The 17,717-nt window shown below is 32.1% G+C and overlaps 1 protein-coding gene and 1 pseudogene across 3 annotated transcripts in view; both read left to right on the top strand.

Moving 5' to 3' along the window:
- The window catches only part of LOC149878434 (ectonucleotide pyrophosphatase/phosphodiesterase family member 7-like), an 8,312-nt gene extending 4,053 nt beyond the window's left edge, over positions 1-4,259 (top strand). The window contains exons 2-5 of one of the 2 annotated variants that reach the window (XM_090072870.1): positions 1,525-1,748; positions 1,832-2,121; positions 2,365-2,740; positions 3,408-4,259. In XM_090072870.1, the coding sequence (XP_089928996.1) occupies positions 1,525-1,748; positions 1,832-2,121; positions 2,365-2,740; positions 3,408-3,440 (923 nt within the window). In that variant the 3' untranslated portion in view covers positions 3,441-4,259. Of the gene's footprint in view, positions 1-1,524; positions 1,749-1,831; positions 2,122-2,364; positions 3,016-3,407 lie in introns of those variants that run through there. The other variant, XM_090072869.1, reaches the window with a different exon arrangement.
- Positions 4,260-4,343: 84 nt separating this feature from the next.
- On the top strand, positions 4,344-6,794 carry LOC149878433 (uncharacterized; annotated as a pseudogene). The gene is made up of 2 exons (XR_016447601.1): positions 4,344-6,309; positions 6,674-6,794. The product of XR_016447601.1 is annotated as an uncharacterized LOC149878433 (transcript).
- The last annotated feature ends 10,923 nt before the right edge of the window (positions 6,795-17,717 follow it).

The following is a 17,717-nucleotide window of genomic DNA, read 5'->3' as shown; positions in this document are numbered from 1 at the left end:
CTTAAAGCTCCTTCATAGTTCTGAAAAGTAAGTGCTAGATTTTCCCTATTAAAAGCAGTTGAGTGCACAAGACTTGTTGCCTCAGGCTTTCTAAGTGATAATTCTTTAGAGTATTTTTCCCGGAAGATTTCCAGCCACTCTTTTCCAGCCATCTGGTTTTTATCCCAAGATGCATCATACTTTTTTTGATTTGCTTTCCTAAATTGGTAAGCCAATTTTCGAACATCTTTCAAAGTCAGTCCATAATGAAGATCAGCAGCTTTCAAAATGTAATCAACTAGAAGTTTATCTTCTTCTACTGTAAAGACTTGCTTAAGGTTGTTGTCTTTCTTGTAACAAAATTTTTCTAAACCTGATTAAAGGAATTTGTTTCTGTGTCTTCTTAAGGTTGTTTCAGGAATGTCAAAGTCCATAGAAGCTCTGTATATAGACAGTATATTGTTCACTATAAGTTTTACAGCTCTTTCTATGTCTTCTTTTTGTATAGGTTTTCTTTTAAATCCATTTTTACTTCTAGGCATTTTATTAATTTTGTATATTTTGGTTTTTCTGAAAATAAATGAAAAACATTAAAAGCAATCAAATATCAGTACATTTAATTTTTCATAAAATGGAAGGACATCATAGTTTTTAAAGCATAATTGAAAATGCTTTTATCAGTATTTAATTATTTTTAATTTCTAAGCTATTTATTAATAAGCTTATTACAAAAATAGTTATAATGTAACAAAGAAATACACAAATCATATTACACATATTATACTAAAGAAATTCTTAATTAACAAAAATAATAATAATAATAATAATAATAATAATAATAATAATAATAATAATAATAATAATAATAATAATAATAATGATAATAATAATAATAATAATAATAATAATAATAATAATAATAATAATGATAATAATAAACTATAGCGACATTAAAGAAATACTTTCATGACAAGCTTACTCAAAATAGTATTTACAAAATCATGCAAGTGCGTACTTTGGTGGTACCACCAAGGTATGACCAAGGTCCACACTTGCATGATTAGCTACCTCTGAGGTACACCGCTACCATAGTTTTTACAAAATTGCTACCATATATTTATAGGTTAGAAGTTTAGCAGTTTCAAACATGCATAAATGTAGCTATAAACATGCTTTACAAACTCTGATAATCAGTTTAAAATAAAGTTTATACCTACAGTTGTAGAAAAAAAAAAAATACGCTCTAAAAAAATTACTTTTTGGTGCTGAAAACAAACTTTTATTTTTATTGCAACAATAAATGTGTTAAGCAGTGGTAAACTAACTTATTATGAGCCTTTAATGGCCGATACATGCAACTAAAATTTCAGTTTGAATTCATCTTACAAGATGTGCCTCCAAGGTACACACACCTCCAAGGTACACCACTCTCTCCTATATATATATATATATATATATATATATATATATATATATATATATATATATATATATATATATATATATATATACACTCATATTTTTTAGTTTTATTTATTTATTTAGGGTTAAGCGCTGTTTATTACTTTCCTGGTTATTATGGATTTAAAGAAAAACCTAAGTACCACAATTTCCCAATTGTGTCTAGTAATGACACTATTGAAGCCTGCCAGCATGCAATTGATATGAGCATACAACATATTCAAAATGATGATAGTTTGAATTTTGTGTTAATTTGGATAGATAAACCCGACTTATCAGGCCATAAATATGGAAAAAGCTCCTTACAAGTAAAATTTTTTTTGTATTTTTTTATAATAAGTTTTAGGATAGGGTAGCAGATCTTATATATGCATACTTTTTGCATTTTTAGTATAAAGATGCTATAGAAAGTTTGGATAGAGATGTCATTGGCTATTTGATAGAAAAACTAAAGGTTGTACCTGATATGAACCTTATTTTAACTTCAGATCATGGTTTTATTGATGTTGACTACAAAAGTAAACTACATGTCAAATATCTGGATGATTATTTACAATTAGGTTCTTATCAATCAAATGGGGCTGGCGGGTCTTGCTTTTTAAGACCTATAAATGGATTTACAATAGATGATTTGGTGAATAATCTAACATCTTTGAGAAAAAATAACTTCCGAATATATAGGTAATAGCGATCTTTTTAATTAAGTTAAGTTTCAGAGCCTGTGGTATTCAATTAATTTTGTAGTTAAAAAATTTATTAACATAATTTCATTTTCTCTAGTTTTCTTTAATATATTTAACTAATTTTTAGATTATTTTCATTTTTTGCAATTTTTTTGTTGAAATTTTAACAGGTTTGAAATTTATTCTGTCAATTTTCTTGTAACAGTTTGTTTATATCAAATTTTTAATCTGGTTTTTCTAGGAGGGATCAACCTCTTCAAGATATTCCCAAATATCTTCATTATAGGCAAAACAAAAACATTCCTTCTATAGTAATATTAGCTGACAGAGGTTGGGCTCTTGAAGAAAGAGATAACCCACCAGGCTGTTGTATCGGAAGACATGGTTATGATATTGCCTACAAAGAGATGAGCACTATATTTTATGCTCGTGGTCCTGCATTTAGAAAGGGAGTAGCTTTAAAAGTATTTGAAAGTGTCAATGTCGTACCCTTACTTGCTCATTTACTTGGAATTATACCTGAGCCTAATAATGGATCTCTCTCAGTATTTAAAGATGTACTTGAATCTTATGAAACTGCGAATCAAAAAATGCAATACACACACATTCTAATTATTGTTAGTGCATTTATCTTGACAATTTACTTTTATAGGCAAAATGCAGATTATTAATTTTGGGTTTAATTTAATTTATTGTTATTATATAAGAAATGAAGTTGTTATCTGTGTTTAACAAATAAATATGTATAATGTAAGGCATTTAAGTTAGTAAAACTTTATTTAACTTCAAAAATTATAGAATGTGAAAATTATTAATAATGAGCAATAGTATTTTAATTTTTAATACTAATTTGTACTATTTATATTAAAATGCATAGTAAGTTCCCACTCAATACTTGTCAAAGTATCAATCATTTCACCCTCTTAGTCTGCCCTAAGGCCAAAGTACTCATTTCAAAGTTGTCTTTTAAAGTTACAAGGCTTAACAAGTTCTGAGGAATTGAGCTTCTCTGGCTTTTCTTAACTTTATACTATGTTTATAATCACATTACACTTATCACCAAACTTATAAAAAACAGCGATGCAGCCTACTCAATATAATACTTCCACTGTGACCACCCTTGGCTGATGCAACCATACAATGTTATCATAGAAACACGGAAAAATAGAAAGTTATATATTGAGTACTAGTTATGTATATTATTATTAGATTATATATATATATATATATATATATATATATATATATATATATATATATATATATATATATATATATATATAGGGGAGAGTTGCCGAAATTGGAACAGCTCCTTAATTGGAACACTTAGCTTTATTTAGAAACTGGAACTTATTCTACTTTCATGAATATTTTTTCTTGTAAAGAAAATAATTTTCTTTATTTTTTGAAACTTCTAGTATTTAAACTTAAAAACTGCACGTATGTGAATAAAATTACTTTTTTTTAAAGAAAAAAATTTTTGCGATCTAATTTTATCGTTGCATTTAAACGATTACAGAAGCTTAACGATATTGAGTTTGATGATAATTTTTTTAAAATTTTAAATTTTAAGGGTTTCAAGTCTATGTGATATTAAGAGCTTATATCGTAAGTTGTTACTTGTATGTAAATATTTTGCTACAACACCATGGTCCTATGTTGCCCAGAATGGAACTTCAAAAGTTGCCGTAATTGAAACGATGTCATCTCATAACACGCTACTTGACGTCCGAATTATCAGAAAATTTCATTAGTCCGACTGTATAATATTTTTTAAAGCGAATTTCTTTTATAGACATAGTATTATTGTTAGACATTTGTTGCTTTTTTGGAATTGGTATTTAGTCTTGCTTTAAAGTATGAAATGATTTTTCTTTTATCTTTTAGTAAAAAATAAAATGTAAAAGTTTTACAAAAGTTATACATTTCTATTTAACGGATAAACTTGTAAGACAACATAAAGTATATACCCAGCATAAGTTTTTTACTGTATATAGAAGTTAATATATAAAGTTGCAAACTTTATATAGTTTATATAGATTTTGATTTATATAGTTAATGATTAACTAAACAAAAATGATGAAAAATAATGATTATATAATGAGTATATAATTAACTTAATCATATATGAATAACAAATAAATATATGAAAAAATAAGCCTGTGATAAGATTATAAAACTCTCCTTATGTATCTTCATAGTAATTTGCTTTTATTTTAGATGCAAACACCATGAAAATATGGAAAATGGAAAGTAGAAAACTTGAAAAAGGCTGTTGAAGCAATAAAACAAGGAGAAATCAGCTTAAATGAAGCCGCTTATGAATTTTGTATTCCAAAAGCAACTTTGTCAAGGCATATAAATGAAAAAAACAAAGTTGCTGTTGCAAATGTGAAATTTCATGGTCGACTTACCACCTTACCTAATGAAATTGAAACAGAACTAGCTGATCACTGTTTATTATTAGAATCGATGTACTTTGGATTAAGGATTGATGATCTTCGTCGTCTAGCATTTGATATTGCGGAAGCTAACAACATCACACATAATTTTAACAAACAAACACGAATGGCAGGAAAAAAGTGGTATTATGCATTTATGCAAAGGCACCCACAACTGTCGCTTCGTGGGCCTGAATCAACATCAATTGCACGTGCACAAGGTTTTAATAAAGAGCGAGTGCAATCTTTCTTTAATTTACTTTCAAAGTTATACATGGAAGAAAAGTTAACTCCAGACAGACTTTATAATATGGATGAAACTAGTTTATCAACAGTACAAGATGGTCAGATAAAAATTATTAGTGCAAGGGGCAAAAAACGAGTTGGAATTATGACTAGTAGTGAACGAGGAAATTCAGTAACAGCTGTAGTTTGTGTATCTGCAGCAGGATTTTATGTTACACCAATGTTAATATATAAACGCAAAAGAATGAAGCCAGAAATAACAAATGGTGCACCTCCAGGAACTGTATTTAGTACTCATGAGAAAGGATGGATGTCAAATGAAGGTTTTTTAGATTGGCTCAATCATTTCATTAAAGTTGTTAAACCTTCAAAACAATCAAAAGTTTTGTTGATACTTGATGGTCATGTTACACATTCAAAAAATTTGGCAGCGATATATCTAGCACGAAATGCTGGAGTGCGTATGGTATCACTACCTCCCCATACTACACACAGACTGCAACCATTAGACGTTGCGTTCTTTGGACCACTTGGTACATACTATGATGAAGCTATGCGAAAATGGATGCCGTCACATATATCACAACCAGTAACAACTTGGCAAGTTGCAGAATTATTTGGTGACGCATATAGTCAGGCAGCATCATTGAGAATTGCTATGAAAGGATTTCAGGCTAATGGGTTGTGGCCTTTGGACATAAATGTATTCACTGATTCTGATTTTACAGCCTCTTCATTTACTGATGTTGGTCCTTCAAACAATCTTCAGTCATCTGAAAGTATAGATGGGATGACAAAACTATCTACAGATAAATCAAGTGAAAAAAAATTAAAATGTCATGTTTCAGTTTCAACTTTGTCTCTTTTGCCAGTGGTTTCACTTGAAGTAAAAAACAAAAAAAGATCACGAACAACTCAGGCGGCTGATCTTACAAGCTCTTCATATAGACGTGCTCTAGAAATTACACCAAGAAATCAAAAGCACACACTAAATCAAATAGCTTCCAAACAAATTAAAAAATCTACAAAAAAAAAGCTCACACTAAATCCAATAACTGTCAAACTATTGCAAAAACCACAGGAAGCAAAGTAGCACTTGACTCAATCACCATGGACCAAATGAAATTGAGCACATCAAATAAAATCACCATCGCCACCACAGCACACCACATATCACCACTACCATCCCAAGTGCAGAAGCTGCAAGAAAAAAAGACATGAATTGCGAAAAAAGGATTAAATATTTGTTGTAATTTTTATTTGTTATTATATCTTTTAAATATCTTTTATTAAAAAGCTAATCAATTAATTTTTCCTTTGAGCCATAAGTTTTATAGCTGTAATTTATTCAAATATTAGAACTGTTCTAATTAAAGAATATATGTGTTCCATTCAAGGAGACCAGTTGCCTTTATTGGAACAAAATGGTGCCTTGAAAAATCAAAGTTTATATCCAATAAGGGTGCGATCAATAGAGTCGAATCATTAATAAAAGCATAGTAGGGTTGTATATCTATATTATTTAATTCATAAATGTTTTCATAGTTAAGCCATCTTTGGTTAATAAATATTTTTTCCTAAAGTGTTCCAATTAAGGCAACTCTCCCCTATATATATATATATATATATATATATATATATATATATATATATATATATATATATATATATATATATATATATATATATATATATATATATATATATATATATATATATATATATATATATATATATATATATATATATATATATATATATATATATATATATATATATATATATATATATATATATATATATATATATATATCATACATGGTATGGCATAATATGTATTATATGTATTGTTTATGTTTTTAGGATGTTGCGCAAATGAGTTGCACAAACAGCAAGCAAGAATGCATTGTTATATTGATCGAAACTATCAACTGTTACTAGAACATGATGGTATAAGCCCTTCTACTTTAGCTCTTGCACCCAGGGTTCTTTTGAGCAACAATAGAAAGGTATGTGTAATTATTGAAAGGAGAAAAAAAATCATAATTTTTTTAAAAAAGTTATGAATACAAGTACTGATCTGTATGTATTTTTATTAAAAGACAACCGGAAGAATGTGTGTATGTTGTGTCTCAAAATATCAACAAGACAGCTAACAGCTTTTCAAGCAGAACGAATTTGTCATTTGTGTCACACAAAAACACCTTGATGAGTGTTATTCGCACATTCCTTAGGGATTTGCTAGTCCTGCAGAACTGCAACATGCATAAAAGAGGATAGAAAAGATGTGACCGGGAACATGTAAGATAGGAAAAGTTTGATTAAAAGTTTTTTAAAAATCTATAAAAAGGAGTAATAACTTTTAATAGTAATAATTTTACTGTGTACTAGTTATTTACTGAAATTATTTATGATTTATACGTGCGACATAGGAAATTTAATTTTTCTTTTATAGATTATATATATATTTATTTCTTATATAAAAAATATTTCGTCTATAGAAAAATATAAAATATTTTTGAATGTCTTGCAAATTTTAATTCGGAAAATAAATCGACTGGATGTGAACTGGAAGATAAGATTTTAAAAGACTATAGCGATAATACAGAACATGATCCATTCAGAGAAAAAGTATGTTAATCGCAATGGAAGAGTTTGGATAACAGCAGTAGAGGAATAGTGTGGTAAATGCGGAAGGGAAAACAATGTGAGAGAGCGAATGAAACCAACAGTAAATCCAGCTGTAAGCGATTCTGTTAATTTTTTTTTTTTTGCTTTAGAAATAAAAGAGCAGATACTTTGTGAAAGAAATCGAGAGGCCAAAGTGTCATGCGAGCAGGAGAAGTTTCTAAAAATATTGCATAATGCTGATAGGTTTTCAATAACGTACTGCCTTTTATTTTGTTACATATCGTTGTCTTAACTTGCGAAAGACGTAACTCCAAAATTTTCGAAAATTTTTTTTTTTTTGCACCATCTAGTGCATAATTTGTGTATGCGTCTATCGGCGAAAGCACTAACTCCAATTATTTAATACTAAATTTCTAGCCAAAATCGAGTTTTACGATATTTTTTTGATATTTTATTGATATCTTTGATTAAATCAGTATTTTTTTTCTCCTGTAAAATTTGTTCAAATGGAGTTACGTCTTTTTCAAGTTAGCCCGAAAATATGTACTTGCAACTACAAATGTATTTTATTCTTGATATGTTTATATATGTTTAAATGAATGTACTTTACAAAAATATACCTATTTTTTTCGATTCCCTTAGGTATATACATTACAGGACATGAACTGTTGGTTATTTTGAAATACGGTTTCTGATGAGTACCTGAAGACAACGAAACGTGTTTCTCAGAGATCTATGGAGTGAACTCAGAGATCTATGGAGTGGCGAACTCGAATTTTCTGTCTAAAAGCCACAATGTCTCGAGAACGATTTGAGATGATCACAAAGTTCATGAGATCTGACAATAAGAAAACACGTACTGAAAGACGTCAACACGATGACAAGTATCGCATCAATGTGCGGGCGTTAAAAACCTGACAAGTATCGCATCAATGTGTGGGCGTTAAGTCTCACTATTTTTACAATGCTGAGATCTATTTGGGAGAAAGATTGGTGGGGGTACGAGAAGAAAGACAAGGAAAACGAGTAGTGCTGAATCTTGCTAGCTGAATCACTTCATGCTAGCAAGAAAAACGTCACAACTGACCGATTCTTTACATCTGTTCCATTAACCAATGAACTTCAAGCATGGAAATTCACTCTGCTTGAAGCTCTAAACCGTAACAAACCCGTTAATTCTATCACAGTGCATTCTGAAAAAATGCAGCTAATAAGCTATATTCCTAAGATTAACAAGGCTGTTATCATGTTGTCTATTCTCCACATCTCTACAGAAATGCCAGAAGAACTGTGTTAAAAGCCAATTACAATCCTCAAATACAATAATACTAAGTTTGGTGTAAATACGGTTGACCAGCTAGCTCATGCATACACTGCACGATGAAAGCTGAAACTCGAATATAGTAACAAGGTACTTTTTTTTTCCATTTAATTTTTGAAATTTTTATTTTGTAATATATTTGTATCGTTCAACTTTTTGACAGAGGCTGCGTTGGCTAATTTTTTTTTTTTTTTTGGCCATCTTCTTGATCTTGCTGCCATGAATGCCAGCATTTCGTTCCTCTTCAATAAGCCGCAGTGGGAAGGTAATCATGGTAGATCAAAAAGAAGAAAGTTTTTACTGAAAATGAATTTGGAAATGATGGAAACTGTAATCGAACACCGAATTATTGAGCATTTGAGAGGGGCTTTTTAACCAGGCCAAGACGTGCTACTGATTTGATGTCTGTAGAACAACATCTTTGTCCCCGAGATGCTTTACCCAGAACCAGAAAGATAAGTCATCTTTATCATAACTGTGACCGATGTGTCTTTACAAGATGCACCAAATGCACCGAGCACACTTGTGGTGAGCATTCATCGATTGTTTGTCATACTTGTATCTAATGATTTTGAGTTATCACTGGCCTGAAATATCGCTTTCTGTTTGCTTTTTTATCTAAGAAAACATAATGTATAATTTTTGTTTCTCTTAACTAAAGAGTTATACTACTAATGAATTCTAAACAAATTGTAATAAATTTGTACCTTTAAAACACAGTTGGTCTCAAGCTGCAACATTTAAGGGCAGTGTTGAAAGTTTGTAAAGTGAGCGCGGAAATTAAAGCTTCATATTAATCATAAAAACACATAAAGATATAAAATACTGAACATTGAGAGAAAAAAGATCTTTTAATACTCTATGAATAATCATACCCTTTGGCTTTTATTAAGTTGAATTTTTACTCCACCGTTAATAAATAACGAAATAAGTGCGAATTTATTAACTGAATTTGTGTTAGTGCGAACATGACGTAATGATTAAACACAAATTGAAAAGTTGATAAAAATTAAAATTTACTTACAAAAAGAGTAAATTTTGGCTGATTTTTGGCCATTATTTTCAAACCAAAGTTAATTTTGTTTTATTACGACAGAAAATTGTACTCGAAAAAATCAAACTAATTTAGCAGGGTTTCAACGAAACGAATATGTACAAAAAGTAAACAAACGAATGTCGCGTGACTTCGTTCAGGTTTTGAGCCCAATGAGTTTTCGTTCAGCTTCAATGACTTCAATTTCAAGTTCTATAAGCTTTATTTTAAAGTGAACTTGTATGTGGCTGTGCTAGTATTATTACACCCTTCCCTTATATTCTCCTAGAATCCTACTCTATCCCTCAGATTTCGAAAAATCACAATCAATGAGATGCTACCTATGCTCAGGTTCAAAGACATGAATTTAAATTGAAACGAAATGAAAACTAGTTTGGTATATGCTTTTAACCTCTGCCCTTCTGAGTTCTAATTTCTAAATGATGAAAAGTTGAAGCATACACTACAGTAATATTACAGAAATACAGAATATACAAAAGATATTCTACGACCGTTCATTTATTTAATGATTTAATTGCAGATTTCTAAACATCTAATTCTTTAAACATGTGAAATAAATTATTTGCATATTATCGATTATCTAATCTAAAATCATCTTAGATGGCTTCCCTAGTAAAGAAAATTTAGTTGTCCGTTTCCAGTCTTCCATTCTCATCTTTTTGTGCTAGGTCATGGCCCTGAGGAACCTAAATGATGTCTGTCTCGCCTTACCAGTTCGACAATCTTGGCTATTGGTCTTTTTTTCATTTTTGGTGAGGCGGTATCATCATTATCATCATCATCATCATCATCATCATCATCATCATCATCATCATCATCATCATCATCATCATCATTTTTATCACTGTAACGCACCTATTGCTCTTCAATGAAGCGTTACTTACAAACTGATACTTTTTCTTTTTCTGTGACATAAAAAGACATCGTTTTATCATCATAAAAAGACATCGTTTTATTAGTGTGGTTTTATATAAATCTTAGACTATCCTAGCTGTTTGTTGGATACTGTTTGTTTATCTGACAAATAAAGATGTAACAATACATAAATATATAATAATACTGACATACAGATGTGATGAGAAAAATTGTCTTCTCAGATACATAAATCATTTCATTGAGGAAAAATTCTAAATCAAAGAAAGAACCACACCTACTTTAACAATACTTGAAGCTTTTTCTATAACTTTAAAAATATCTTTAATATACACTTGATCTCATTTTAAATGAAAAGGTCTGTAAAAAGTTTAAAACATGTCTACTATGTCCGAAATCATTCTTTTTTGTCTCCTTTTCATATTTATTATGCAAAACAATTGTAAAAAAGCTTTGTATTTTCTTTCATGTTCTTTAAAACGAAGCAGAGTGTTATATTAAAAGGTGGTTTATAATTTATCTGTTCAATATTTTCTTACATAGCTATTTTCTTTTTTTCAATTTTTGAAAACTATAAGTTTTCAGAAGATATAAATAACTTAATAACTTAAATTAAGGTAATGGTTTTAAAAGATATTTAGATTAACAAACATAACTAAAGGCTACGCACCTGTAACATAAAAACCTTGACTTTAGCTATGAAAACCGCTTTTTCATTCAGTTCAATTTGATGATGCAACTTCACAGGCGTTACTATACATTTGTATAGAGTTTTTAAAGAAGAAAAAATGTTTTTTTGAAAGATAATTTGAACGATATTTTACGATTTTATATCATTACTACTCCTACTACTTTTTTTTTTTTTTTTTTTTATCATTACGTTTTGATAAACTTTCATTCACATCATGTATAGGTATGGAGCTTTCTTTTTTTGTTGCAATAGTCCACCACCATTTTTTTGCGTAGGTATATATAACTACTATAAAAGGAGAGTTCTGGGACAAAACCATTTTTCATCTCCGTTTTGAATTTTTTGTATAATCGCGGGGTTGAAAATTTTTTGAGCCAAAAATGATTTTTTGTATAATCGCGGGTTGAAAAATTTTTTCTGTGATGAAAATTTCTGACGAGGGTGAGGGGTAGCGAAGATGACGATGACGATGACGATGACGGGAAAACGTTTTTTCATGACGTGATAAACACGCGTCATGAAAAAAACTTTAATTTTTGTAAAGGTGTTTAAATCTTGCGCGAAAAATTTCTTTTTTTCTTTGTTCTTGTTTTTGTTCTTGTTCTTGTTCGAGAATTGATTTGTACCTTTCAATTTCGCGTCATCCTACTCCTTTGCTCCTTAAATATTCAATGGGGTCAAGTGTTTTTATGCTTTTAATTTTTCCGTCCTCATTTCGCAAGATCCTAGTTTTTCCGTTCATTTTATTATGCGAAGAAAATTTTTTTTAAAAAAGGATTTTTGAGAATGGGGAGTTTTGTCCGAGAAGCAATCAAGATAGGATGGGTACATATTTTCCGTCTCTTTTGAAGTATAATCCATCTTTGAGTGAGCTTCCTGTGACCCAAGGTGTTAAAAACAGTCCGTCTCCTTTGTATGTGGCAATTTTCATCCCTTTTCCATTGCTTTTGAGGTAAGCAATACCATTTCCAACAATTTTTTTGATCAAAGTGGGTGCAAGAGCTCCCAATAAAGGTAAAAGAAAAGGAAGAAATCCTCCTTCTGATCTTATTCCATTTCCTAAAATTTTGTCGATCATATTGGATCCAAGAGAAGAGGCAACCCCGCCCAAAGCGGCCTTACCAAAAACTGGGACGGCTTTAGCTGCAACCCTTCCCAATAAAGGTAAAAGAGCACCAAGAAATCCTCCTTCTACTTTTGCGTTGTGTTCCAAATGAGTTTTGCTCATTTTTATGGTGACTCCAACTCCTCGATTGAGAGCGTCCACAATTTTTCGATGTTGGCTTTCTGTTAAAAGTAAAACGTCGTTTCCGTGTAGATTATCTTTTGAAATACGGATGCTCGCGGGTTTTCCTTCAATGATTGATTTTTTTATTTTATCGATCTGTCCCTGAGACACATTTAATTTGACACGAATGTAATTGCTCATTTTTAAAATGCCGGAAAAAATATTTATTTCACTTCTCGAATGTGATAACGGATCGTGATGTCCTCGCCGCGAAAGTCGATTAGATTACCGTTTTGATCGACAACGCGTGTGACCATCGTGGAAATTTCTGGTACTTTGACAGGGAGGTAAACCAAATGGGTAGGTCTTTCGATGATTTTAAAGCCAGGACCCACAGAGGGGTTAAAGGAGTAGATGCAATTTAATTGCGAGCCGTTGATGTATGCCGACCCGATAACGTTGTTGACGATTCTGATCGTGTTGACGTTCGTAATTCTGACAATGTCGTCGGACTCGTATTCGGAATTGGAGTCTAATTGTCTTTTTGTGAAGCCCAAGACCGAGGAGATGCTGTTTTCCACGTTCAAATCCATCAAATAGTTCAATCCAAGTTTGATTGTTGATTTTAAAGTGTTTGAATTGGATCCAATCTTGATGTTTTCTGGTGAGTAGCTGATTTTATTTGCGGTAACGTAGCTTGCGCTTTGAGACGCATAATTTTTGATTGTGTTTGAGACGGTTTTTTGCAAATAATTGTTGATGTCGATAATGTCGTAGCTTCCTTCTGGAATGACGACGTTTTCCCAATTGGCACCGTTGGTCATGCTGTACCGGAAAGAATTGTTTTTGCTGGTGATGTTTGGAAAGCTATTGTACGTCTCAAGACCGAGAAAAGCCATCTCATATTTTTTTCCTTTTTCAAAAACAATTTTGTCCAAATATTCTGTTATTATTATGTTTGATGTTCCATCCACATCGATGATTATGCCTGACATTTTTTTAATGGGTGAAAAAATTTTTTAAATGGGTTCTTTTGGAAAATAAAAATTGTTAAATCCGCTTCGATATTTTCCATCGTATTTTTTTGACGACAAATCGATAACGGCAAATCCGTGAGGTTCAGACCAGCAATGTCTGCAAAATTTTTTGAACTCTTCTTTTTTCATGTCGCTCGAAACGTGGTCTCGATAGATGTGGTCAATATTTTTTGAGTCTTGAGGAAACAGGCAAATAAAATTGGTGTTTTCTCGGATGGTTTGTCGGGGTAGCATGAAATAATTTTGAGCGAGGTAAAAGCAGTCCACGTTGGAGTGCCTTCCTCGAATGTAATATTTTTCACACTTGTTTTGTTTGGTCAATTGCAAATCGTCAAAGATCATTAAATTGTTTTTTGTTGAATCGAGATCTTCAGGTTCAGGTACATCGTCAGCCGTTTCAAAAAATTGGCACTCCATGTCCTCGGTTTCGGAATAATTTTTTGAAAGGTCGTTGATGACGCATTCAGGGTTTAGGTTTAATCTTTCCATTTCGTTTTGTACCTTGAACAAGTCGAGGATAATCTTTTTTGGCAAATTTTTCTCGAACGAGCTTTTTAGTATTTTGTACTCGGGTTGGAAAAGAGATTTGCCAAAGACCTGTAAGTGGTTATAATCCAACCATCCAGGCTTGAGCAGTAAATTGAGAAGCAAGGTTGTTTTTCCGCAACCGGACTTTCCAACGATGATCCCACGAATGCTTCTTGGTAAAAGCTCGATGTTGTTCCTTTTGTTTTTTCCAATACTCCATGACAAATCGGTTACGTCCATTTTTTTAATATAAAAATAATTATTTAAAATAAAAAAAATGTACTGCGTCAAATGTAAAAGGAAAACAGAAACGATCCATTTGAGAAACGAAATCTCAAAAAACAACAGAAACATGATCAAAGGGACTTGCGACTCTTGTGGAACGACCAAATGCACATTTGCTTCTTCGAATGCGCTAGAGGGATCACCTTTGGCGACAAAAGGAGTGACTTGGTCGAATCGATTAACAATTTTTCAAAAAAAATAAAGCTTCCGTGGGCAAAATTTCCAGGAGAAATGCATATTCCAGGAATGAATTTTGCAGGACCTGGTACAAACCTGGACAAAAGGCTCACATCCACCAACATGTACCAAGAGTGGAGCAAACCGGTGGACCGAGTGGACAATGCAGCGTACCACCACGATTTAGCCTATAAATATTTAAACGACGTTCAAAGCAGAAATTTGGCAGATCAAATGATGCTTGAAGAAATGAACTCCATTCCAAACCCCACTCAAAAAGAAATAAACGAAAGAAAGCTTATCGCGCCCATCATCAAAGCCAAAGCCAAATTCGGATTGGGTGTCTCTGCAAAAAAAAAAAATATTTTTTTTCAAGTTTAAAATGGACGGATCAGCTTGCAGAAGAGCTTCACAAACCGGTCATTCGCCATTTTAAAAAAAGAAAAGTGTTTGTGAACGACATCGATGAAATATGGGCTGTCGATTTGGTTGACATGTAATCGTTTTCAAAATTCAACAAGGGCGTAAAATATTTGCTAATGGTGATCGACGTGTTTTCAAAGTATGGGTAGATCGTTCCGTTGAAAAGCAAAACGGGACTTAAAGTGGCTGAAGCGTTGAAAAAGATTTTTGGTGAAAGAAAATGTGTAAAAATGTGGGTGGACAAAGGAAAAGAGTTTTACAACAAGCACGTGAAAGCGCTGGGTGTTCAATTATATTCCTCTGAAAACGAAGAAAAAAGCTGTGTCGTAGAGCGATGGAACAGAACGATGAAAGAAAAAATGTTTAAATATTTTTCAGCCAACAGCACCAATAAATACATTGACGTTTTGGACGAAATGGTAAAAAATTACAACAGCACAAAGCACTCGTCTATAAAAATGACTCCAATTGAAGCCAGCGAGGAAAAAAATAAAAATATGGTCTGGATGAACCTGAATGGAAAGATGCAAAAAGAAAGACCAGAACCAAGATTTTTAATGGGTGACAAAGTGAGGATCACAAAAAAGAAGACCAATTTTGAAAAAGGGTACACGCCGAGATGGACCGAGGAGGCTTTTACCGTATCAAAAGTTCAGCGAACGGATCCACCCACGTACAAGGTTACCGACGTCATGGTTAAGACATTCAAGGCACTTTTTACGAGCAGGAGATGCAAAAGACGGATCAGAGCATATTCAGAATTGAAAAAATAATTCGCAGAACAAAAAGCAAATCACTGGTCAAATGGAAAGGATATCCAGACTCGTTCAACTCATGGGTGGACAATAAAGAATTGATCCATTTGAAAAAATGATATAAAAAAATTTTCTTTTTTTTTTAAAAAGATGAATTTTGTTACGATTGAAAATTTTGACGACAGCAAGCTATGGGTTGGAGAGATTTATTCCACAACAAACCAATTCAGTACCAAAAGATTCCGCTTTTTTATGAGTACCCATCTGGAAAAGGTCCTTTTATTCTAAGAACCCCCGTTTTGTTTTCTCTGGGTGTGTTTGAGAACTGCAGTTTTGGAACAAACGAGCTGGAGGGATATTCCATGTCCTTTCTCGGTTTCAACGAAAAAAATGGAATGAGCGAAAAAGAAAAAAAGTTTATCGAGACGACTGAAAAAATATTAAAATTTCTTCGCGAAAAAGTCAAGGAAATGATTCCCACTTTGAAAAAAGGAGGAAGAACGAAAAAAATGACGACAGAGGATCTGTCCATTTTTAAAAACAAATCCGATAATCCATATGCAGCGCCCATTTTTTTCGGAAAATTGTTTACAAAGAAAAACGAAAAAAACATTGAGGTTTCTTCTTTGTTTTTCAAAAAGGAGAACAAAAAGATGGTAAAAGCAGATCCTTTGGGATATGTCAGACAAAAGTGTTACGGAGTTGCCTCTTTGAAAATTGAAGGTGTTTTTGTCGGAGCGCAGATCGAGTCCATTCAGGTTAGGATTCCCAAAGCGGTCATTGCAAAAAACGAGCCTTCAGTTCAAAGCATCATGGGTGACGATTTGGATTTGGGGGAAATGTAAAAAACACTAAGAAAAAATTAAAAAAATAAAATGAGTTAAAAAAATTTTCTTTTCTATTTAAAAATGCATACCCATAACAAGTTGTTGCAAAAAAGAGTCGATGTCAACGCGCGAACTATAGACAATCAAACGCCTCTGCACTTGGCATCGCAAAACGGTCATTTTGAAATTGTCCAATGCCTTTTGCAAAACGGAGCTGATGTCAACGCGCGAGATAAAGACAACCGGACGCCGTTGTACTTAGCATCTCAAAACGGCCACGACAAAGTGGTTGAATTGCTTTTGCAAAACGGAGCCAGCGCGTGAAAACACGAAGAAAAAAAATGAAAATAAAATGAGTTAAAACATTTTCTTTTCATATAAAAAAATGCATGCCCCTCACAAGTTTTTTAAAAACGTTTCCTCAGCAGAAAAACACGTCGATTCGATTTTGGAGATCTCGAAAATGTATTTGGGACACATGGATGAGAGAATCAAAGAGTTGGAGCGATTCAAAGAGTCGGATCGAACCAAAAATTTAGAAAATTTGGTGGAAAGAATCAAAGAGTTGGAAAATTTGGTGGAGACAATCAAAAACCTGCAAAAAAAGACATCGCAAAATATTATTGTGGCAAAAAAAGATTTGGATCATCCAAATTGTTTTAACATAAACGGTCATCATGAGATTTTTGCTCAGAAAGACATTAAATTTGCTGCTCTTTCTAATACAACAATATCGTTGTCCGTTGGATTGAGTTTTGACAAAGGAATCGCAGTCGTCACTTTGTTGCATTCGATCAGCGAAAAACTAAACTTTTACAAAAACGATGCCATTTTTTCTGAGCCTGTGGGCAACATCGTTTTGGATATAACCAACAACAGTGATAATGACGTCATAGTCAAAAAAGGCGAAATGCTTTGCAAAATAAATCACATAGATTCGAATTAAAAAAATCTGTCTTTGTTAAAAAGATGGAGATAATAAAAAAAACTGAAAAAATTTATCCAGTTCTTCCAATGGTATCAACCGATCCAGTTCTTTTAACAGCACTAACCGATCCAGTTCTTCCAACGGTATCA

The sequence above is a fragment of the Hydra viridissima genome, unplaced genomic scaffold (assembly GCF_058129835.1).
Source record: "Hydra viridissima isolate aposymbiotic clone 2 unplaced genomic scaffold, HvirCarnegie_v1 scaffold_15, whole genome shotgun sequence".
In the NCBI taxonomy this organism is placed as follows: domain Eukaryota; kingdom Metazoa; phylum Cnidaria; class Hydrozoa; order Anthoathecata; family Hydridae; genus Hydra; species Hydra viridissima.
Note: the sequence above shows the minus strand (reverse complement) of the source record. Positions and strands in the feature narration are given on the sequence as shown.